General features: G+C 41.5%; 1 protein-coding gene across 5 annotated transcripts in view; it reads left to right on the top strand.

Moving 5' to 3' along the window:
* PCNT (pericentrin) overlaps positions 1-23,501 on the top strand; it is a 233,547-nt gene that overhangs the window by 145,820 nt on the left and 64,226 nt on the right. For 4 of the 5 annotated variants that reach the window (XM_084644031.1, XM_084644033.1, XM_084644029.1 and 1 more), the window contains 6 exons: positions 6,641-6,870; positions 7,239-7,358; positions 7,835-7,855; positions 10,630-10,857; positions 15,837-16,007; positions 17,755-17,904. In XM_084644031.1, the coding sequence (XP_084500157.1) occupies positions 6,641-6,870; positions 7,239-7,358; positions 7,835-7,855; positions 10,630-10,857; positions 15,837-16,007; positions 17,755-17,904 (920 nt within the window). The remainder of the gene's footprint in view (positions 1-6,640; positions 6,871-7,238; positions 7,359-7,834; positions 7,856-10,629; positions 10,858-15,836; positions 16,008-17,754; positions 17,905-23,501) is intronic. The other variant, XM_084644030.1, reaches the window with a different exon arrangement.

Here is a 23,501-nt window from a genome sequence, read left to right as displayed (position 1 = left end):
GGAGTATAGAAAAATAAGTATGATGAACTAAATGTGATACTGAATGGAAGGGGATGTAACTGATAATTAAGATCTGTTAACTAAAATGTTAGTTAACTGATAGAGCATAGGCAAGAGAGAAAGGGAAAGAAGTAGACCTGTGTCACTAGGGGCTTGTCTACACTACCTACCGGATCGGCGGGCAGCGATCGATCCAGCGTGGGTTGATTTATCACATCTCATATAGAACGAGGAGCGCAAGCGGAGTCTATGGGAGAGCATCAGCTGTCCACTTACCGCAATGAAGACACCGCGGTGAGTAGATCTAAGTATGTCGACTTCAGATAAACTATTCACATAGCTGAAGTTGCATATCTTAGATCGATCCCGTGCGGTAGTGTAGACAAGCTCTGGAACACCACTACAATACCAAGGAAATGGACTGAAAATGAAGGAAGTGGTTAAATATCTTGGATAAGGCTAAAATAATTAAAGATGCAGGATAAATTGTAATGGGCATCTGCTGTAAACTGCCTACAGACTAGAATTCAGAGAGTCAAAACCCTGGGGCAAGCAATCTAGGAGGGACAACTAGGAGGAGGCTTTAATGATCTGGACTCTAGACAGCTGTTTGCTGACAGCAGGGGAATGTAGAGTCTCAGGACTACAGGGTTCAATTTCAGGCATGCTTTAGACCCTTCTGTCCCAATTATCCACCCTCCCCTCAAAAGCCCTGTTCCTCTCTGCTCCTGTCTGCCTCCTGAACCTTCAGGCTCTGCACCTCTCCTCTTCTACTTCTATTTACAACCAGCCCCCTCTCCCTTCTGCTCCTATCCAACCCCTTGTTCTGGCTCCTGCCTTTCTCCTCCTATGCTACTCCTATCCACCACTCCAACCTCTGTCTCTTGACACCTACCCCTTCTGCTCCTGTCCATCCCCTCCATCTCCTGTCTCCCTCTGCCCTGTCCCCATGGTTCTTCCTTTCTCTCTGGCTCCTGCAACCCCACATTCCTCTCACAGGATGATGCCATCAAAAGTCTTGCTGTTTTGTCTCTATTTGCTGATAAGGAGGCACTGTATCAAAATCTCAGAAATGGTATCTGAGGAAAGAAAATTATATCCTTCAGAAGAAAATCTTAAGTCTTGAGTAGTGAAAATAACCTGTGGTGGCTGTGACACTAACTTGTTCCACTTGTAGACTCCGCAGGCCTCTGCTGAGCTCTCACTGTTCGTCTTGGTCTTAGGTTGAGCAAGCAATGGACTGATTACAACATAAGGTCCACCAGAATATTTGCCCCGACCAGTGCTTCTAGTGGGGGGGGGAGAGAAAGGAGAAACAGTATTTTCTGCCATGTATAGGATGACTGAGTTTCAAACGTCCACAAAGGGGGACATAGTAATCATATCAGGACACATGGATGTTGTTTTGGGATCTTTATGTTGCCAGGTGGTTATGGCTGTGGGTCATGTGTCCCACTGGAAATAATGCAATGTCAGGATATCACTGTACAGTTATTTTAGGGTCTCTGAAGTGCTTTTCAGTGATGGAATTAGTACTCTAGCTCTACACAATTTTTGGTACGACTGATTTAGAGGTTAAAAGAGCCCTGAGCACTTAGCAAAAAAAAAAGTAAGAAACACATGAAGCTTGGGGGAAGAATTGCCAAATGAAAGAATTCAATAGATACAGGACCTCAGTAAAGAGATGGCCAGGTGCCTGGCAAAATTGTACCCAAAATGAGCTATATAAGAACAGTAGTGCATGGTCAGCATATATGATTAGCAACTACTTCTCCACATTGAGACAGGTTACCTTTAGGAATGCTACAAAGTCTGGCATTATCCCTATCTTGTGTTAAACTCATTAGTGAGATGGAAGATGGAATGAATCAAAATGTCCTATTTTTGTCTTGTACGTGTTTCTATTCATAGGAGTTCCTGTTGCTAATGTAGCACAAAAGGAAGATTCAGGTTTGTAACAGAGTGTGACTTCATGAGAAATTATGTGAATTAATTAATGACTTTGAATTTAATCTAACAAAGAGGAATAGTACTTCAGAACTATGCCCAGTAAATTATTAGTAATATATCTTCCACATTATTAATAATGTGGACATGTTTAAGACATTACTTTCACAATTTAACAAAAATCACTAAACTTGAATTATGTAAAAAACTTAATCAATATTTATTAAATGATATCAGTCTGCTGATGTCCGTCTTAAATTCCACAGTGCAATTATAAGCAACAAAAATCGTTGTTTTGTGCAGACAAAAATGTTTTATAAATATGCTATGAGGTTCTAATGGTGTGGCGCTGGGTTTCTTAGAGGGTAAATGTATTTTTAAAATGTAGAAACACCAAGTGCAGGAGATCTAGAGATGGTGAATGAAAGAGAACTGAAGGAAGTGGAAGAAGGATTGTGGGAGCAGAATGGAGAGAGAGTAGGAATGGGGAGGAGGAGAAGAGGAGAAAGATAAGAATGGACTAAAGGGAAGGATGAGTTCTCTTGAAAGAAAATATAAGGGAAATTGGTAGAGAAGGAAAAATGAATCTGAAGGGAAATAGGGGAAAAGAGATCAGGCTTCTCAGAGGAAGGAATGAACAGAAAAATAAGGGAGACAAATGGTTTTAAATGACTATTGAAGTCTCATGCTAAAATAAATGCAAACAAAAGTTTTGCTTTTATATGCAAATGAGAAATTTTGAGCTAGCTTGAAAATGCAGCCATAACGCTTTCTCTATACATGGTTGTGTGCGTAATACACATATGGCTCTGATAGATTAACAGGAGCAATGCTTTTCTTCTGAGAAGCCCCAAAATGTATGACCTTGGATACTCTTGCATGCTAGGACGGCTCTAGGCTTATGCGGGAAGGACATGAGCTGGGGGACTGCATTTTTCAGGTAACTGAGGTGGGATTATCTGGCAGATCACAGTCTAGGATATAGGGAGAGAGCAGTGCTGAGCTGTCTCCAACTGCTGCAGCTCCATTCCTTTTGTTTGTCCAGCTCCCAAATATGTCTTCTAGCTCTCTCTCAAATGCTACTATGGGATTGTATACACTGCAGGAAAAAACCCTGCAGCAGTGCGTCTCAGAGGCCGGGTCTACAGGCGTGGGCTTGCACTACAGTGCTAAAAGTAGCCATGTGGAGGTTCCCACTTGGGCTCTGAAACCCACCCTCACCAGGTTTCAGAACCTGAGCTCCAGCTGGAACAGGAACCTTTACATGGCTATTTATAACATAAGCCATGTGAGGCTGAGCTCAGACTCTCTCCTGCAGGACCTTTTTTTTTTTTTGCGCAGTGTAGACTTACCCTCACATGGCTACTAGGCACTTGCCCTTAAATCTTATCCTGTCGCATGATTGAGAATCTGGCTGTGATATGTAACAGGACTGGGTTTTGAAATTTACCATATAGTTAAACTCCAGCTATTGTAGAAGTTAACTGTTAAAGGCCTAACAAATTACTTATTACTACAGGTGCGAAGCTAGAGCATTTCCTTTTTTATTTTTTTCTAATTGAACAAATCAAATTTTTTAACATTTAAAATAGTACTCTTCCTCTTGTGTGGAATTATTGTTTGTAGTGCCGGGTATTTGTATAAAAATCATACTGGATTTAACGTAAATTTTTTTTATTATTATTTTTGGACGAGCCAACAAAGCTGCATTATGTTGATATGAAAAATAAGCTTCCTAATGGAATCTACCATAGCATTTTCTACTGTGATTTTTGAGTCCCCCGAGAAGGATTGCATGACTTGCACTAGTATTGATAAAACAATATCAATTTGATTCTCTACTCAGAGTCAAATCAGTGACCTGACAATCTTAGTGTTAACCTTAATTATATATCTATATGTTTTGAGAATCAGACTCTTCTGTAACACCAAAAGGAGAGAAAAATAAGACCGACAAAGCAGAGTACAGTTACTGATATTGCATTAATACACAATCAGATATTAAGTTTTGGCAACAAATTTCCAATTCTACATAGAGTTTATGGGCCTAATTAGATTCCATACAGACACTGGCTTTTTTGAATAGGAGGTAGGTGGTAAGAATTTTTTTAAATTTCAAATTCTCATTTAAGCAGTTTTTTTTTTGTTTCACAGATGGCAGTAAAACTCATTTTGAAGCTAAAAAGACTCCGCTAATCATCAGTTAAAATATATAGTTCATTCTGCATTGTTACTCACAATTTGGTGGGGATAAAATTGCTGTGTCCACCAGTTTTTTCAAACTCTTCCTTGAGAAGTATGAATCTGATATTTGGGGACTGAAATTTGTCTGTTTTTCATTTAAATCTATTTCAAAACTCTATTGTGGGCACTTACAAACCTGAAAACAGTTAAAAGGTTGACATAACACTATCTACTGAATCCTCTTGCCTCAGTGAATTTCTAGATGTTGGTAATTGTAGGGGTGTGTGGCCCTCCTTCACTGTCAATCTCTGAGGGAGGCCACACCTCTTTGCTGTCACCCCCCTGGAGTAGTAGTCTATCAAAGCAGGAAAGTATGTATAAGTAGGGGCATAGCGAGCAGATCGAGGGACGTGATCGTTCCCCTCTATTCGACATTGGTGAGGCCTCATCTGGAGTACTGTGTCCAGTTTTGGGCCCCACACTACAAGAAGGATGTGGATAAATTGGAGAGAGTCCAGCGAAGGGCAACAAAAATGATTAGGGGTCTGGAACATATGACTTATGAGGAGAGGCTGAGGGAGCTGGGATTGTTTAGCCTGCAGAAGAGAAGAATGAGGGGGGATTTGATAGCTGCTTTCAACTACCTGAAAGAGGGTTCCAAAGAGGATGGTTCTAGACTGTTCTCAATGGTAGCAGATGAAAGAATGAGGAGTAATGGTCTCAAGTTGCAGTGGGGGAGGTTTAGATTGGATATTAGGAAAAACTTTTTCACTAAGAGGGTGGTGAAACACTGGAATGCGTTACCTAGGGAGGTGGTAGAATCTCCTTCCTTAGAGGTTTTTAAGGTCAGGCTTGACAAAGCCCTGGCTGGGATGATTTAACTGGGAATTGGTCCTGCTTCGAGCAGGGGGTTGGACTAGATGACCTTCTGGGGTCCCTTCCAACCCTGATATTCTATGATTCTAAGTCAGCAGTCTCGCGGGCTCAACCCTCAGTTGGGAGAGAGCGAATGATTCTGGGGTCCCAAGCCCGTAGACAAGGCAGGCCCCCAAGCAGTCTAGAGTTCCAGCCCTCAAGCGGGGTACTGTAGTTAGGGACAGTTCAGGGGCCCAGGCCTTTGGGCAGGTCGGGGCGCCTTGCAATCTAGTGCTCTGGCCCCCTCGGGGAAGGGCGAGCACCACCTACAGTCTATGGGGCCCAGGCCGGGATTAAGCACCCAGCAGACCGTCCGGGGCACCAGCATGGGTTAAGCACCCAGCAAACAGTCTAGGGGCTCTGTCAGGGGTGAACGCCCCTCAGTCTGTCGTCCTGGGTCTGGTGGGCGACAAACAAACGCAGGCCTCTTGGTCTAAGGAGGGGGAGTACTGCCACCCCAAGGGTGGGGTGGTAGCGGGGGATGTGGGCCCTCCCAACTCCACGGTGTCCCAGGCCCTAACAGCGGCAGAATGGTCTGCCACTGGGTCAGCGGGGAATCCACCTGCAACACTCTGACTGTCTCTCTGGTGGCCCCACAGCCAGATGGTTGTCTGGTTCCCCTGGCTGCTTCCTATACTCCCCCTCACATGTACCTGAACCCCAGAGTTGTCCTCAGTCTCCTCAGGGTATACTGCCAGTGACAATCCCAGCAGCTCCTTAGCATCGGGCATGTCTGGCAAACCTGGCCCCTGGGAAGTGTCCTCAGGGCAGCAGAAGTCTTCTGCAGGCTCCAGTTCCAGCAGTGAGCTGAGCTGGAAGCGTGTGCCTCCCTCGGCGGCTCCTCTTCAACTGAGCTACATAAGCTTTCGTGAGCTACAGCTCACTTCATCGGATGCATTCAGTGGAAAATGCATCCGATGAAGTGAGCAGTAGCTCACGAAAGCTTGTGCTCAAATAAATTGGTTAGTCTCTAAGGTGCCACTAGTACTCCTTTTCTTTTTGCGAATACAGACTAACGTGGCTGCTTCTCTGAAACCTGTCAGTAAGGAAAAGCTTTCTTGGCAAATAATGAAGATACAAATTGCACATTTGAAAGGCAGAATAATAGTTCTTTCACCACCCTCCTTTTAAGTATAATACATTTAAAAGTTAGACCTCTTGATTCTCATCTTTGTGTTCAGGTTACTTACAACTGATAAGTGTTAGAATTTAATTTGATGTTTTCCAAAAAGCCTTTATGTTTGGATCCTCCAAACAGTATATCCTGTTCGTTGAAAGCTCAATTTGTAGCCATAGATTGGTCTTGGTTAATCAAGTAATCATGAACTGTGACTTATTTCCACTGGACATTGCTGATATTGCATATGTAATTATTTTGTTGTCTGTGGGTAAGATTTTCAAAGACACAGTAGGGGAGTTGGGTGCCTCTTTTTATGTATTTGAAAATTTCCCCTTTGGTACTGACATGTGTTGTAGCTCTGTGTGTGTGTGTGTGTGTGTGTGTATTATATGCATAAAATATAATTTTAAACAACATTTGATTTGCATATTTCTGGATTGACTGACTGACTTTCTTACTATTGTGTGTGTTTAGGTTTACTAAAGGAAGTAGAATTTTTAGCAAAAGAGAAGTTAGAACTGCAGTGCCAGGCAGAGAAAGACCATTCCAGCTTGCGTTCTCAGATGAAGGTTTTGGAAGTGGAACTTGAAGAACAGATGGATCAAAATCAGAAGTTGGCAAAGAAGTCATTGGAGGTTACTGATTTAAGGCAGCAAATTCAAGTCCTTGAAAAACAGCTTAGAAGTCAACGACAGTTCATGGATGTAAGCAAGCTCAACACCCAATTTCTGCAGCTTTGGAGAGGAAAAACACTTCCTCTTATTTTGTGATCAGTCTCTTCCAGGATAGTTTTGGTTTTATCAAAAATAAGACCTTTGTGTTTCTCTTTGTAAAAACCAAGGATGGATGTTTGTTTTTAAAAATTTCCTGATCAATAAGAGTCTGGAGAGTAGCTTTTTCTTTCCATGTTTCTGCTGTTCATTTGTTTTGTAAATTGAAATAATAATCTCCTATTGTCTCTGTAAATTCTTACCTGGCTTCTAGAACTGCCAAGCAAATGCAGGAAAAAAGGAAAATGCAAACATCAGCTTCCTCATAGCAAAAATGAAAAACAATTCTTTTCATCTTACAGGAACAAGCTATAGAGCGAGAACATGAACGTGATGAGTTTCAGCAAGAAATTCAGAAACTAGAAGATCAGTTAAAATTGTCAGGAAAATCCCAGACTTCTGGAGAGCCCAGACAATATGGGGTAGGTAAAACCACAGGTAGTGACTGTGTATGTTTTAGTTTATTATATTTATTTACTAAATATCCAAATGTAAATCCACTTTTGGCAATCTGTTGTTGCTTTGTTTGCTGAATATCTCACTTTGTATTAATCATTTACTCAAGAATTTTAGGAAATTCAGAGTACTGAATTAATCAACTTTTTCTTAAAACTGGCTGAAGTACAATTTTGGTGGCATGAGTGGTGGCGCATGTCTTAATTTTGGTTTTGTTAGCGAGATTGCAGGAAATGGTATGTTTGAATGCGTGTATTACAGTAAAGTGTTGCCAACATATCAGGTTGATTTGATTTAGAGAGAGCAAAATACTGACACTAAAAATTATGGCATCTGGCCTTTTTTTTTTTTTTTTTTTTTCAGATGCTTGTTAATTTAATATTCAATTTAAAAGTTTAATTTTTGTTTTGTTTTTTTTCTCTCACATAAATGAACATTACAGATCTTTGAATTGACTCTCCAGGTATGGAAAAATAGCATGAGCATCCCCATGCCTGTTCTCCCTTCCCCCTCAATTTCTTCTCCTTATCCAGATCTGCTTTGCTTGTTTGCCTTCCTCAAATGTAAAATCTGCTTCAGACTGATTTACATGTAGGGGTTCATGTTTAGTTTTGTAGAACTCTTACTTTGGAAAAAGTGCTTTGTATTTAACTTTCTATTTCTAACTACTTCACTTTTCTGGCTTTATTGATCAAATGCATCCTCATGTAATTGCTCTTGTAAAACAATTTTTTGTTCTAATGCATACTGTTAAAAGAAAATGTAAACTTTTGGGAAATAAGTAGCATGGAATCATTTTCCCTATGCTTCAGCTATCCAGTTCTATTTGTGACATCACTTTTCACATATTTTGTGTTTATATGGTTGTTACATGTTACTAACTTTATTTCTAACTTTTCATCTGTATCAAGTCTGTAGAATTCTAAACCTTTAAATGTCATATGGTAGAAGAATAAACCCATTATAAACAATTAAACTCTCAGGACAGTGGAGTTTTCCAGACAAATCATATGTCAGTGTCGTTGTATAAGGTCCCAAAGTTTAATGTAGCTCTATTTTCTGTTTATCATCTTAGGCCTGGTCTACACTGGCGGGGGGTTGTGGTGCAACCTAAGTTATGTAGCTTCAGCCACGTGAATAACGTAGCTGAAATCGACATACTTAGATCTACTGCTGACGCTCCCCTGTCAACTCCGCCTGTGCCTCTCGCTCCAGTGGAGTACAGGAGTCAATGGGAGAGCACTCGGGGGTTGATTTAGATGCGATAAATCAATCCCCGCTGGACTGATTGCTGCCCACTGATCCGTTGGGTAGTATAGACATACCCTTAGGAGTTCTAGCTGTTTCATTCTCCCTTTACCTGTGAATAGTGTTCAAGACAGAATGCTGATATGTTGATATATTTAGAAAATCTTGTCAACAGGTATATAGACTGTTTTATAAACATATTTCAGCAAAGGGTAGAGGAAAGTTTAAGGTGACCAGTCCAAGGAAGCTTAAATCATATATTTCTTTAAAGTTTGTAGGTCAAATAACTTGTTTAGTTTAAGCTGATTTTGTGTGGGTTGGGTATCCCCCCTTCAAAAACAAGTAGAAGCCAGACCAGAAACATAAGTCTTGAGTAATCATAAGATCATAAAAGGAAATCATAAAAAGAAATGAATCTGGGATGTGTTCAAAATGACAAGCATTCTAGTAGCAGCTTGAAAATGTCCTTGTTTACTGTCAAAGACGTTAGATTAAGTTTTTGAACAGCCTTTTACTCACGAATAAAACAGCACATGTAGAGATGAGGAAAGAATGATACGTTTAAAAATTAGCTTATATTTGCTGTTCTGAACATTTGCAACCTAATTAAAAAAATGTTCATTGTGTAGTGGATTACTTCTGACTTCCTAAGGAAGAGCATCAGGATTGAATGCAAAAGGTATGAGAGAGGGTGAGAAATTAAGCTGGCAATATATGTGGTTAATCTGAAGTGAGTTTTGTGGTCAGTACCATATCAAAGTGCAAGGAACTAGATAGTTGCTATGCAATTACTTGGAAGTAAACGTGTGGCTGCAGGTCAGTGAATATATAGCACATATGCACTGTGATTGGCTGAGACAATTCCGCTACAGTACAATGGCCTGAAGTTCTTGTTCTGTGAACATAATCACTGTAACAGATCCACACTTGCCCACTTTCTCACCCTCTAAAATAGGGGAATATCTAATAGGGCTATTTTGTGAAAAAAAGAAATGCCAGGTGGTGATCAGAACCACCATCTCAGGGCTTGGGATTAGAGTGAAGGTTGTGGAAGTGTTCGTTCCCTTATTGCCAGCATCATAACCATGGAGCTATTGGAACATAGCATTTAAAAAGAAATTTATAGTTGAAGAACGATGTGCTTCAGAAAAAGAGGTCTCTGTTTAACCTAGGGGTCCCCAAACTTTTTACCTCTCGTTCCCCTTTTTCCCCATCCACGTCCCCGCTGGGGCTGTGGCTTCAGGGTGGGGACGGGACGACACAGACTGGGGTAAGAGGGCCGGGGCCAGGGCTAGGAGCAGAGCTGGGTGGTGCTCCCTCTCCAAACCCCGTGGGGGCTGTGCTGCGCCCAAACCGCGCCCTCTGAATGTTCTTCTGCGCCCCCATACACGGGCGCACCCCACAGCTTAGGGACCTCTGTCCTAAACTCTTGTGCATTGATGAATTAACCAAATCATTTTGACCAAATTTTTGTAACATAATCAGCCTTAGAGAAAGTGTTGCTATTTTTTGCAAATGTTATTCAAAAGCTTTTCTGTAAGATTAAAACAGCTTTATGTTATGATTGATCCTTGAGTAATAGCTTATGGAACACAAAAGAGATATGCACAATTCAGAGTGAAACCTAATAATTTGTTTTTTATTCTTAACAGATCCATAGTACTTCCATTTTCAGGGCCTTTTGTTATATTAATGCGCTGCTGGTTTTCTAGATTGCTGTAAATAGTAAGCTAATATATTTATGGCTTTTTAAAAGGTACCATCTTCAGAGAGCAAGATTTACAGGTGGCTCATTTTACCTTTTTTATTTTAGTTTTGCTTTCGGTTGGTATCTGATAACTAATGCTGACTCATATGAAATTCTGGGGCTGCCAATAATAATGTATTTTTAGGATTAGCCACAGAGTGAATATTTCCTTTCTGTAGAAATATTTAATATGTCTTTGTTTGTTTGTTGCATCTATGTAATATATTTGTCTTGTTGTGTAGATAGAGTCTTTGCAGGCAGAAATAAAAGACAAAACAGATGATTTCAATAAACTGTTGTTAGAAAAGGAGCAGAAATACCGGGAAGTTACAGTTCGAGATAAAGAAATAGAGGAGCAAACAGCGCAGATTAGAGAGCTGGAGCACACCAATACTGAGGCCTCAAAGACTGTCAGCCGTTTGGAACAAGAACTGCAAAAAATGAAGAAGAGGGAAACTGAACTAACACAAGTAATACTTTTAAAGATTTTTTTTAAGTGGGATGTACTAGTGGAGGGTAATTTAGGGATTATAGCTGACAATTCCATATGGGATTTTTAACTAGTCAAGTTATGCCAGTCCCTGGCCTTACTTTGCCAGGGAGAAATGGATATAGATTTCCGGTGTCTGTTCTTCCATCAGACCTGAAGAACAGCTCTGTGTAGCTTGAATGCTTGTCTGTTTCACCAACAGAAATAGGTCCAATAAAAGATATTTACCTCACCCACCTTGTCTCTTCCATCAGATGTCACTTACTGTCTTGTACCAATGGCAAGTATTACAGTGGTAATTTGAAACAAATTTTTACTTTGAGAACTGAAAAAAACCACTATTTGCAATGAACATTTTTGGCAGTCACAAGAAATGTATTGGGTAGTATGTTCTCCTTTTGTTCCTACAGGTGCTAGAGAAGGTGCTACTAAATACTACATCGGAATGCCTAATTCGTATACAGCCTGTTCCTCAGCAGATCTCATGTGGTTTTACTTTGAAAAATGCTATGTAAAATTAGTATTACTGAAGTCAACAGCTCTTTTTGCAATGTGTATTCAAAGCCATGTCTACTTACTTTAGACCCAGAGATTTTACTGCTTTTGCTACTGTTAGCTCTTCAGAGCCAGCCACAGCTCGGAGAGATTGTGAGCTGACCATCATGTTCCATTTTGTAGATCATCAAAAGAAGCCACCACCTCCAGCCAACTGACCTAGCACATAACAGGACATTAAATGGGTCTACCAGACATGCATTTCAAGCATGCTGTTGTATGGTGGTGACACCTGGACCACCTGCAGCTGGCAGGAAAGAAAGCTAAACACCTTCCACACTTGATATCTTTCATAGAGTCATAGACGATTAGGGTTGGAAAAGAGCTCAGGAGGTCATCCAGTCCAACCCTCTGCTCAAAGCAGGACCAACCCCAACTAAATCATCCCAGCCAGGGTTTGTCAAGCCAGGCCTTAAAAACCTCTAAGGATGGAGATTCCACCACCTTCCTAGGTAATCCATTCCAGTGCTTCACCACCCTCCTAGTGAAATAGTGTTTCCTCATATCCAACCTAGACCTCCCACACTGCAACTTGAGACCACTGCGCCTTGTTCTGTCATCTGCCACCACTGAGAACAGCCGAGCTCCATCCTCTTTAGAACCCCCCTTCAGGTAGTTGAAGGCTGCTATCAAATCCCCCCTCACTCTTCTGCAGACTAAATAACCCCAGTTCCCTCAGCCTCTCCTCATAAGTCATGTGTTCCAGTCCCCTAATCATTTTTGTTGCCCTTCGCTGGACTCTCTCCAATTTATCCACATCCTTCTTGAAGTGTGGGGCCCAAAACTGGACACAGTACTCCAGATGAGGCCTCACCAATGTCGAATAGAGGGGAACGATCACGTCCCTCGATCTGCTCGCTATGCCCCTACTTATACATCCCAAAATGCCATTGGCCTTCTTGGCAACAAGGGCACACTGCTGACTCATATCCAGCTTCTCGTCCACTGTCACCCCTAGGTCCTTTTCCGCAGAACTGCTGCCTAGCCATTCGGTCCCTAGTCTGTAGCTGTGCATTGGGTTCTTCCGTCCTAAGTGCAGGACCCTGGACTTATCCTTATTGAACCTCCTCAGATTTCTTTTGGCCCAATCCTCCAATTTGTCTAGGTCCTTCTGTATCTTATCCCTCCCCTCCAGCATATCTACCACTCCTCCCAGTTTAGTATCATCCGCAAATTTGCTGAGAGTGCAATCCACACCATCCTCCAGATCATTTATGAAGATATTGAACAAAACCGGCCCCAGGACCGACCCTTGGGGTACTCCACTTGATACCGGCTGCCAACTAGACATGGAGCCATTGATCACTACCCATTGAGTCTAAGTAGGGGCATAGCGAGCAGAGTATAAGTAGGGGCATAGCGAGCAGATCGAGGGACGTGATCGTCCCCCTCTATTTGACATTGGTGAGGCCTCATCTGGAGTACTGTGTCCAGTTTTGGGCCCCACACTACAAGAAGGATGTGGATAAATTGGAGAGAGTCCAGCGAAGGGCAACAAAAATAATTAGGGGTCTGGAACACATGACTTATGAGGAGAGGCTGAGGGAACTGGGATTGTTTAGTCTGCAGAAGAGAAGAATGAGGGGATTTGATAGCTGCTTTCAACTACCTGAGAGGTGGTTCCAGAGAGGATGGTTCTAGACTATTCTCAGTGGTAGAAGAAGTCAGGACAAGGAGTAATGGTCTCAAGTTGCAGTGGGGGAGGTTTAGGTTGGATATTAGGAAACACTATTTCACTAGGAGGGTGGTGAAACACTGGAATGCGTTACCTAGGTAGGTGGTAGAATCTCCTTCCCTAGAAGTTTTTAAGGTCAGGCTTGACAAAGCCCTGGCTGGGATGATTTAATTGGGGATTGGTCCTGCTTTGAGCAGGGGGTTGGACTAGATGACCTCCTGAGGTCCCTTCCAACCCTGATATTCTATGATTTTGTGTGGACTTGTTCCTTGGTAGGATCTGAAGAATTTTCTTCAGTTTCTTCTGGTTCTTGAAGCTTTTCAGAATGAGGAAAGACAGCCTCCTAATGTTACTTTTATTATTATAGTTTTTATCAAATTATATAAAGACGTTAATGTCGCTCCTTTGTTAGAACTACATGTATCGAGGCACTGGTACACTAGATCTGTAAGAGAGGGAATGGGCTTGCTCAGCCGAAGACAGAGTGCCTCCATCTGAAATCTCCTTTTTAGTTTCCCTTGTAACATATATTGAATATAAATGGTATCTGATGGTAGTTCTGGAACCTGTAATCCCTAATGAAAATACCTTTGCCTGAGAAGAATAATTGAGAGAGAGAACCGGATAAAGGCTAAAAAGAAAACTCCAAGAAAAAAAACAAGTCCAGAAAAAGTCTACTGTAGCTTGTAGACCTGACTGATACAGCAAAAACAATCTAATACTTTGTTAAAAGGGGTTTGTTGTGTTGTCATTTCAGCTACTAACTTAAGATTTATTGACATTACAATTTACGTTGTTCTCCCATAGGCTCATTTAAACTTTCAAAGTCAGCTATACCTGGAAAAATAACCTCCGTTTCTTAAAGCCACTTCATCTCTGAAAATAAAAGTGCTACCCACAGTAAATGGAGTAGTGGAGCACAGACGCAACTGTGGCTAAAAGAATAACATCTTTTAGGGTAGTCAAAAATTGAGTTGTCTAGTACTGTAGAAGGTATTGAAACATATTTAAATCAGCAGGTCCAGATAACTTATAAGAGTTTTAAATGAGCTGGCTGAGGAGCTCACTGTAATGTTGATTTTCAGTCAGTCTTGGCACATTGGGGAAGTTGCCTAAGACTGGAAGAAAGCTAATGTTGTACCAATTTTAAAAAAGGATAAATGGGTAATTATAGACCTGTCAACCTGACATCCATCCTGGGCAAGATAATGGATAAGGAACTCAATAACTAAATAAAGGCAGCTAATGTAATTAATGTAAATCAACATGGGTTTATGGGAAATAGATCCTGTCAAACTAATTTGACATTTTTTTATGAGATTACAAGTTTGGTAGATAAAGGTAATAGTGATGATGTTATATACTTAGACTTCTATAAGACATTTGACCTGGTACCACACAACATTTTGATGAAAAAACTAGAATGATATTAAAATTAACCTGGCACCCATTAAATGGATTAAAAACTGGATAAATAATAGGTCTCAAAATGTAATTTTAAACAGGGAATCATCCTGAAGCGGGTGTGTTTCCAGTGGGGTCTCACATGGATCACTTCTTGGCCCTACTCTATTTAATATTTTTATCAGTGACCTGTAATAAAGCATAAAATCATCATTGATAAAGTTTGCAAATGACACACACATTGGGGGAGTGATGAAGAGGACAGGTGACTGTTTCAGAACCATCTGTATAGCTAGGTAAACTGGGTGGCAGCACACACTGTGTTTTAATACAACTAAATGTAAATATGTACATCTAGGAACAAAGAATGTAGGCCATACTTAGAATATTGGGGACTCTAACCTGGGAAGCAGTGACTGAAAAAGATTGGGGGATTGTGGTGGATAATCAACAGAACGTGAGCTCCTGATATGAGACTGTGACCAAAAGAGCTAATGCAATCCTGGGATCCATTAAGAGGGGAATCTTGAGAAGGAGCAGGGAGTTTATTTTACTTGAGTATTTAGCACTGTGGCACTGGTTGACTGCTGCTGGAATACTGTGTCCAGTTCTAGTGTCCACAATTCAAGAAGGATGTTAACAAGTTGGAGAGTGTTTAGAGAAGAGGCACAAGAATGATTAAAAGATGAGAAAAGATTATGATTGACTTAGAGTTCAATCTATTTAACTCAACAAAGAAAAGATTAAGGAATGATGTAATTATCACTGATAAGTATCTACATGAGGAACAAATATTTAATAATGGACTTTTCAGTCTAGCAGAGAAAGGTCCATGATCCAGTGGCTGGAAACTAGACAAATTCAGACTAGAAATAAGGTATAATTTTTTAATGGTAAGAATAATTAACAGTTAGAACAATTTACCCAGGGTCGTGGTGGATTTTCTATCACTAACCATTTTTAAAACAAGCTTGGATGGTTCCCTTAAAGATATCCTAGGAATTAATTTGGGGAATTTCTATGGCCTGTGTTGCACAGGAAGTGAGACTAGATATGCACAATGGTTGCTTCTGGCCTTGGAATCTATAAACCACTGAGGGCAAAATTTTCAAAACAGACTCAGGTTGGCTTTTAAATTTACTTAGTTACATTTTTGGATGTATATCTAGACACCACTTTTTAATTTATATGTTTTTAAAGATCTGTTTGGTTATGTGCTTGTTCACTGTAGCGATTTTAGAAGATAAAGTATTTTTGACAGGATTGTTCTCTCTAAATATGTATGTGTAATAATTGTTCTTAACACTAAAATCCATGTTTTGCAGGATAAAGAGGCATTGCAACAGCAGCAGTACAATAATTTGATCCAGATCTCTGCCTTGCAGTCTAAATTGGATGAAGCCAGGCACAGAGTACCTACTGAAGGCAGTTCTGATCATGGGCTAAAGGAACAGTTACAGGCAGAGCAGGAGGCGCTCCTAATGAAAGAGAGAGAGGTAAATCTGAAACTAACATTTCAGTTGATATATCTAGAATCTGAGAATAAAAAAAACTTTTTATGTAAAATTATGTCTGAGAATTTAATCCATTAAAAATCAGGAAATTCATAATTCTTACATCAACTGTACCTCACTGGGCGTATCTCCATTTTTGTTCTTTTACTGTTTCTGTATGTTCCTGACCTTGATTATCATTAATGACCACTGGACCAAGAATTAGGCCTAACCTCAACAATCTAAATTATGCCTCCTTTTTGGTGATCACATTTTACTCTCTCCTTCCTCCCCCCAACTTTCGTTTGGCTGTATATTGCCTAATTTGGAAGGCAAGCACTTTTGGACAGGGCTACTCAGGCATTGAACCTCTATTCAGGTCTCTCCCTGCAGTTTCTCAGTTCCACAATTCATTGCAGAAAATGCCTAATACTATGCTTGGAAGCCAGAGTAGCATAACTCTCTGGTGATAAGTCACTGAGCCTCTCTGTGCCTCAGTTCCCCATCTTTAAAAATGGGCTGATAATGTTTCCCTACTGGGCATAGGTGCTGAGGATAAATATATTAAAAAATTGTGGAGTGCTTTGAAATCTGCTGAGGAAAACCACTACATAAGAAACAGGCTTTATTATTATTATATAAGCTATTCTTATCACAAAAGGAATGCATTTTGCTTTACAGTACAAAAAAATTGCCTGTCCAATGTGCCAGACACCAATTATAGCACTTTTAAAATAACCATCTTAAACGGTTTCTAAGGTTTTTGGGTCTCTAACTTGAAAATGGCTCACTTCTTCAAATTTTTCATGTTTCAATATGCTTAAAATCCCATGCATAAGCTAATTTTTCACAAACAAACCTATTAGGATGTGTCATTCCTTCTTGGTTTCATATCTAAAATGTTTTATCATGGCATTGTCTTTAAAATGTGTAGCTACCAAAGCACTCTTTGGTTGTTTAAATTCTTACTTGAGGATTTCGATAGGAAAATTTCATATGTAAGCACACTTCATACAGGAAAACTTGGTCTATATGGACAGTTTGGAATGGTAATACTTTGAAAATGAATGAGAGTTCTGCTTCATGTTATATGCTGATGGCCCACTATCTCCCAATTTCACAGTGCCACTCCTCCCCGTAGACCAAACCAAGTCTTGGTTCGTGTTCACTCCATGCCCCCCAACAGGCCCAACTAGTGTGTTGCTTTTGACATCCTCATAGATTCCGAGACCAGAATGGACCATTGTCATCGTCTAGTCTGACCACCTGTATAACACAGGCCATAGAATGTCCCCAAAGTCATTCCTAGAGCATATAGACATCTTTAAAGACAGTTACAAAGTTTAGAAGCTCAACAGGCACAGGTCATAGAGTGCTTCTGAGCTCAGTGTTGATCCTTGCCAAGTTTGTAGGCTCTTGAATGATGGATAAGTATGTAGTAGAAGAATCCTCATTTTACAGATGGAAAGGTGAAGTCAAGGGTTAAGTGACTTACACACAATGACTGTGCTAGTTTCCAAACTGATATTAGAATTTGGAAGTTTAATCCTAGTCTGGATGTTAGGACCCTGGATTCTTCCTCTTCCTTTTGTCTCTAATACTATATTTACGTGTGTTCTATTTAGACAATTTTGTAGCAATGGAATTGGCTGTAGTTATTTATTCTCCATAAAGTAATGTGAAGAACCAATGTAACCAATTTTTGTTTAAATAAAGGCGCCTATCAAAACAATGTTTTTCTGTGTTTTAGATCCTGAGTTTGTTAGAGCAACTAGAACAGTTTAAAGAGAACTTAATCAATAAAAATGAGGAAATCTTGCGGCTGAACTTGCAGTTAGAGATGCAAAAAAACCTTACCACTGGCATTGGCCAGCTTCAAATAGAGAATGCTCATCTGAAGGTATGTTGAACCATTTAACTTTACCTTAACTACAGTAAAACCTGCCTTAGAGACCACCTGTCATGAGCAACTTCTTGGAAAGGCCACGGAACGTCACCGCTCTCCAGTGTACAAACCTTTGAAGAGAGACCACTTCTTACAAAAGACCACTTTTGCTAACTTCCATGAGTGGTCGCTCTCAGCAGGTTTTACTATCGTTCTTTAGAGATGCTTGTCTTTGCAGGATTCAGTGTTTTATAACCTTTTTTTGGTTTAATAATTTTAGTAACTTTTGTATCTAGTTTGGCTCTAGTTTTAAAAGGAATCTCCTGTTGCAGGCACTAGGGGGTATTCTCAAAGCTGGATGAAGGCATAGGTAATCTAGGACCGTGCATAGAGCCCCTCAGCTCTTGGAGTCATGCAATTATATCTGAATCTCACTTTTTTTTTAAAGAATGCAAGTTTCCAGTACTCATGGTTACAAAGAAAAGCTTGCAAATGTGACTTGAATGTAACCAATGTAATGACAAGAGTCAGATATTAAGTAGTGGCTCTTCATATCAAGTAGGTTATGAAGTCAACCTACAGAAAATAATGCAGGTGCGTGATAGATTTAATTTTAGGGTGCCACTAACGGATATTAAAAGGCTGAGTGGTACAGTCAATGTAGAAGGTATCTCAGCTCTGGCAGTTGAGAGACATTGTATGGAAGTCAGACAAGGCCTAAATCATTTGATATAATAGAGCTTTTAGTTAAATTTGTGCTTTTAAATAGGAATGCATACAGCCTTGGCTGACAGATCTGGGTCTTTTAACTCAAACAGGGGAGGCTCATCAACCTCTGTCTGTGGTGCAGCCACCGATACAAGGGTCTAGAGTAGGTTACATTACACTGATGGTTTATGCATCAATAACCACATTGTGTCAGCAAGTGATAGATTTCAGTGTCTCCTGGTTTTCTTGGTTAGCATAATATAAGCTACAGAGTGTGGGAAATGAAGGGAACATGAAAATACTAGTATGTGGCACAGTACAATCCACAGTACAATCCACACTATCTCCCAATATTCTGAAGAAATCCTTAGTTTCGTGGTTTCACAGGGTAAATCATTTATTATATAGCTTCATGGTATTCATAGTAGCTTCAGGAAGCTGGCAAGACAAGTCTTTCAGAAGCTGTTTGGTTTTTCTTCTTCAGTGGAGAAGCGTGAATTAACAGCTGAGTCTATAAAAGCAACACTTTTTGAGCAAGTTGCACAGAACAACATCTGACTCCAAGTGACGTGCCAATGTGTGAAACTGTTTTCAGAGGGTAGAAATACAGTTTACTACCAAAAGTTATATTTCTAACTATCAGTGAAGTTTTGGAATAGCCTTGCAAGGGAAGCAGTGGGGGCAAAAGATCTGTCTGGCTTTAAGATTGAACTCAATAAGTTTATGGAGGAGATGGTATGATGGGATAACATGATTTTGGTAATTAATTGATCTTTAAATATTCATGGTAAATAGGCATAATGGCCTGCGATGGGATGTTAGATGGGGTGGGATCTGAGTTACCCAGGAGGAGTTTTCTGTAGTATCTGGCTGATGAATCTTGCCCATATGCTCAGGGTTTAGCTGATCTCCATATTTGGGGTCAGGAAGGATTTTTCCTCCAGGGCAGATTGAATCATAGACTATCAGGGTTGGAAGGGACCTCAGGAGGTCATCTAGTCCAACCCCCTGCTCAAAGCAGGACCAATCCCCAATTTTTGCCCCAGATCCCTAAACGGCCCCCTCAAGGATTGAACTCACAACCCTGGGTTTAGCAGGCCAATGCTCAAACCACTGAGCTATCTCTTCCCCCCCCCGCCCCCCGGAAGAGGCCCTGGAGGTTTTTCGCCTTCCTCTGTAGCATGGGGCACGGGTCACTTGCTGGAGGATTCTCTGCATCTTGAAGTCTTTAAACCATGATTTGAGGACTTCAATAGCTCAGACATAGGTGAAGTTTTTCGCAGGAGTGGGTGGGTGAGATTCCTGCATTGTGCAGGAGGTCAGACTAGATGATCATAATGGTCCCTTCTGACCTTAGTATCTATGAAGTTTCACTTAGAATTCTGTATTAATTCATGATTCAGAGACCCATCCATAGCAGCATGATTGCCAGATCTAGAATACCTGGGATGGAAATGAAAGAATGCAAGTGTCTGCTGTGAAGGGTTGGATCACAGAAACCACCTTGGGGCTGCCAACTGATGTGCCAAGGCTACTTCTGCCCCTGCTTTCCCTGCCAGCTTGGGACTCCAGAACCCCTAGCCTGGATGTGCCAGACACGCTTACTGGCCACAAACACAGACCCAGGTCTGAACCACATCCCACAAACTGCAAGCTTAACTGAAAGCAACTTAAGAAGCAGTCTTGTCTTTAACATTCAGATGCCCAACTCTCAATGAGGTCCAAACCCCAAATAAATCAGTTTTACCCTGTATAAAGCTTATACGGGGTAAACTCATAAATTGTTTGCCCTCTATAACACTGATAGAGAGAGATGCACAGCTATTTGCCACCCCTCCCCACCCTCTGGGTTAAATAATAAGTAAAAAGTGATTTTATTAAATACAGAAAGTAGAATTTAAGTGGTTCCAAGTAGTAACAGATAGAACAAAGTGAATTACCAAGCAAAATAAAATAAAACACGCAAGTCTATGCCTAATACAGTAAGAAAACTGAATACAGATATAGCCTCACCCTCAGAGGTGTTCCAGTAAGCTTCCTTTTACAGACCTGTCTCCTTCTAGTCTGGGTCCAGCAATCACTCTCACCCCCTGTAGTTACTGTCTTTTGTTCCAGTTTCTCTCAGATATCCTTGGGGGTGGAGAGGCTATCTCTTGAACCAGCTTAAGACAAAATGGAGGGGTCTCCCAGGGATTTAAATAGACTTTCTCTTGTGGGTGGATACCCCTCCCTCCCCCTGTGTAGAATTCCAGCTACAAGATGGAGTTTTGGAGTCACATGTGCAAGTCACATGTCCATGCATGACTCAGAACTTACAGGTAGCAGCCATGGTTCACATGCTACCTTGAATGTCCTCATGTAGACTTCTTATGTGGATTTGAGCCTTTCAAGATCCATTGTCGGTTAAGTACTTCTTGACTGGGCACTTAACTTACAAATTCCTTTCTAAAGAAGCTGACCAAATGCCTTACTAAGGCTATTTAAAATCAAACAAGTATACAGCCAGTATTCATAACTTCGAATACCACGACACACACATACAAATAGGATGAATATATTCAATAGATTGTAACCTTTACATAGATATGTTACATGGCATATGTAGCATAAAACATATTCCATTTATGTCATATATACATTCATAAGCATATTTCCATAAAGTCTTACGGGGTGCAACATCACATCTCCGTTGCTTATCCTGTCATTAGTTTTGGACTCCAAGAATTACCTGGATGATCTGCTCCCATTGTTCTTCTGGATGCATTGTTAGTGACTGCAAATTCAGAAAGGCACAATGACTGTCCACAGTTCTTGGGGGGTGGAACTGACACTCTGGCTCTGATCCTGCAATGAGCTCCGCATGGGCACAGGTTTTCACTGCAGAATTATGTTCTTTCTTGGTATACCAGTTCTTCTTCGAGTACTGTCCCTGTGGGTCTCCACGTTAGGTGTCAGTGCATCTCGGTGCTGTCGATCGGAGATTTTTGGTAGCAGTGTCTGGTCAGGGCGCTGCTGGTGCCTCATGTAGGATGTGCACACCCGATCCCTTCAGTTTCTTCTCAACCATCCTTGGCTTGAGACGGAGTCCGTTAGTGGTGTCACTACGAACTTTAAAATAGGATTAGAGTTGTTAGCTTAGTTTACCCTTGTTCAGTCACAATTTATTACTTTTTTTAGTGTAGTTAGTTAGCTAAATTTAGTTGGGGGACGGGGGGAACTGCTTGCGTCCCACAGTTTTAAACAGACATCTCAGCTATGCCTGGCTCCCCAGGTTTTAAAAGGTGCACTTCTTGCAAAGATGCAATACCAATCTCTGATGGACACTTCCTTTGTGTCCAGTGCTTAGGTGAATTGCACATACCACAGAAGTGTGCTCAATGCAACAATCTGAAGGCTAGGGCAAGGAGAGAGAGGGATCTTTAACTCAAACTCATTTTAATGGAGAAATCCCTAACTCCTACATCGGACTCCAGACCGACCATGACAAGGGACTCTCCAGGCACAACCTCTGTTGACAGACTAAGTGGCACCTCCTCTGTAAAATCGAGGAAATGGGCCACATCTTCACCGAGCTGAGAACCGATAAAAAAAGAAACTGTCTCTAGAGAGATCTCTGCCAATGGTGCCGACCTTATTCAGAGTAAGCACCTTTGATGCACTGGGCACTTCCGGCGCCGTCTGCTCCGGGACCTCTGCTGGCAGGATGAAGGAGTCGAGTGGCAGGCACAAAACAGCTGCCTCCTCCATGGCACCGACTACCTGTGCAAAGGGCTAGGTACCACAACCTCTGCCACATGTGATGGGCCCCCCTCCAGCACCAAGTTCATCGGCACCGAAAGCGGAACCGCCAAAACTGGTGACTGCGGCACCTAGGAAGGCTACGCACAAAAGATCCACATCAACCTCACTTCTACGTAAGGAGGCAGCACAGAAAGATATGGCACTGCATATGTCGGCACCGATCCCACTAATACAGACATCTACATGCAAGCGTCATCTGCATCCTAATCTCCACTACTCGGCACCACTTGCTCCCTGGTACCAATGGCACCAGGCCAACCTGATTCTCCCATTGCTCCACCTTTCTCGAGTGATGAGGATGGCGATGCAGAGGAAGCAGTCTTCTCTTCAGGACACTCCTCCCCAACAGGCACTGAATCTCATTATAGACCCAAGGAACAGAGCACCAGGGACCTGCCACTGTGGCTTGCTAACTCCTGGATGTGCCCTCACATGCCATTTCCCATTCAATGGCCACAATGGGATCCATGGGCAGCCTATAGGTCTCAATTCCACGGACCTCCCTCTTCCCACAGGAAGCCCATATGCTCTGCACCAACGTCAGTACCCAAATCCTCTGAGGTAAGAGAGGAAGGGGAGGAAGAGAGGGATGACACTACGGAACATGAGGTGACCCCAGAGCACAACTTCTCTTGACAAAGCAGTTATGCCCCCACCTCCTGCTACTACAGATGACTTTAAACAGTTTCAGGAGCTATTCCAATGGGTGGCTCAGAATCAGAACATTCCTCTTGAAGAGATACCAGAGACACATACCAACACCTTAAGATCCTACACACTTCCTCTACGTCAAAGATTGCATTGCCCATCAATGACGCCTTGCTGGAACTCGCAGACGTGGTGTGGCAAACTCCTGCCACCATTCCCCCAACCAATAAATGTATGGACAGGAAATACCATGTACCAAACAAAGGAATGGCTTTCTTGTTCTCATACCCACAACCCAACTCCTTAGTAGTGGAGGCGGTTAACCAACAGGACAAACAACCTCAATTCAAGTCCACACCCCCGGACAAGGATTGGAAGAGATTGGACCTCCAGGGGTGCAAAGTTTACACTTCAACTCTCCAGTTCCACACAGCAAATGATACAGCATTACTCTC

The sequence above is a fragment of the Lepidochelys olivacea genome (genome assembly GCF_965140295.1).
Source record: "Lepidochelys olivacea isolate rLepOli2 genome assembly, chromosome: 11".
NCBI classification, from domain to species: Eukaryota; Metazoa; Chordata; order Testudines; family Cheloniidae; genus Lepidochelys; species Lepidochelys olivacea.
This window is presented reverse-complemented; position numbering and strand designations above follow the sequence as displayed.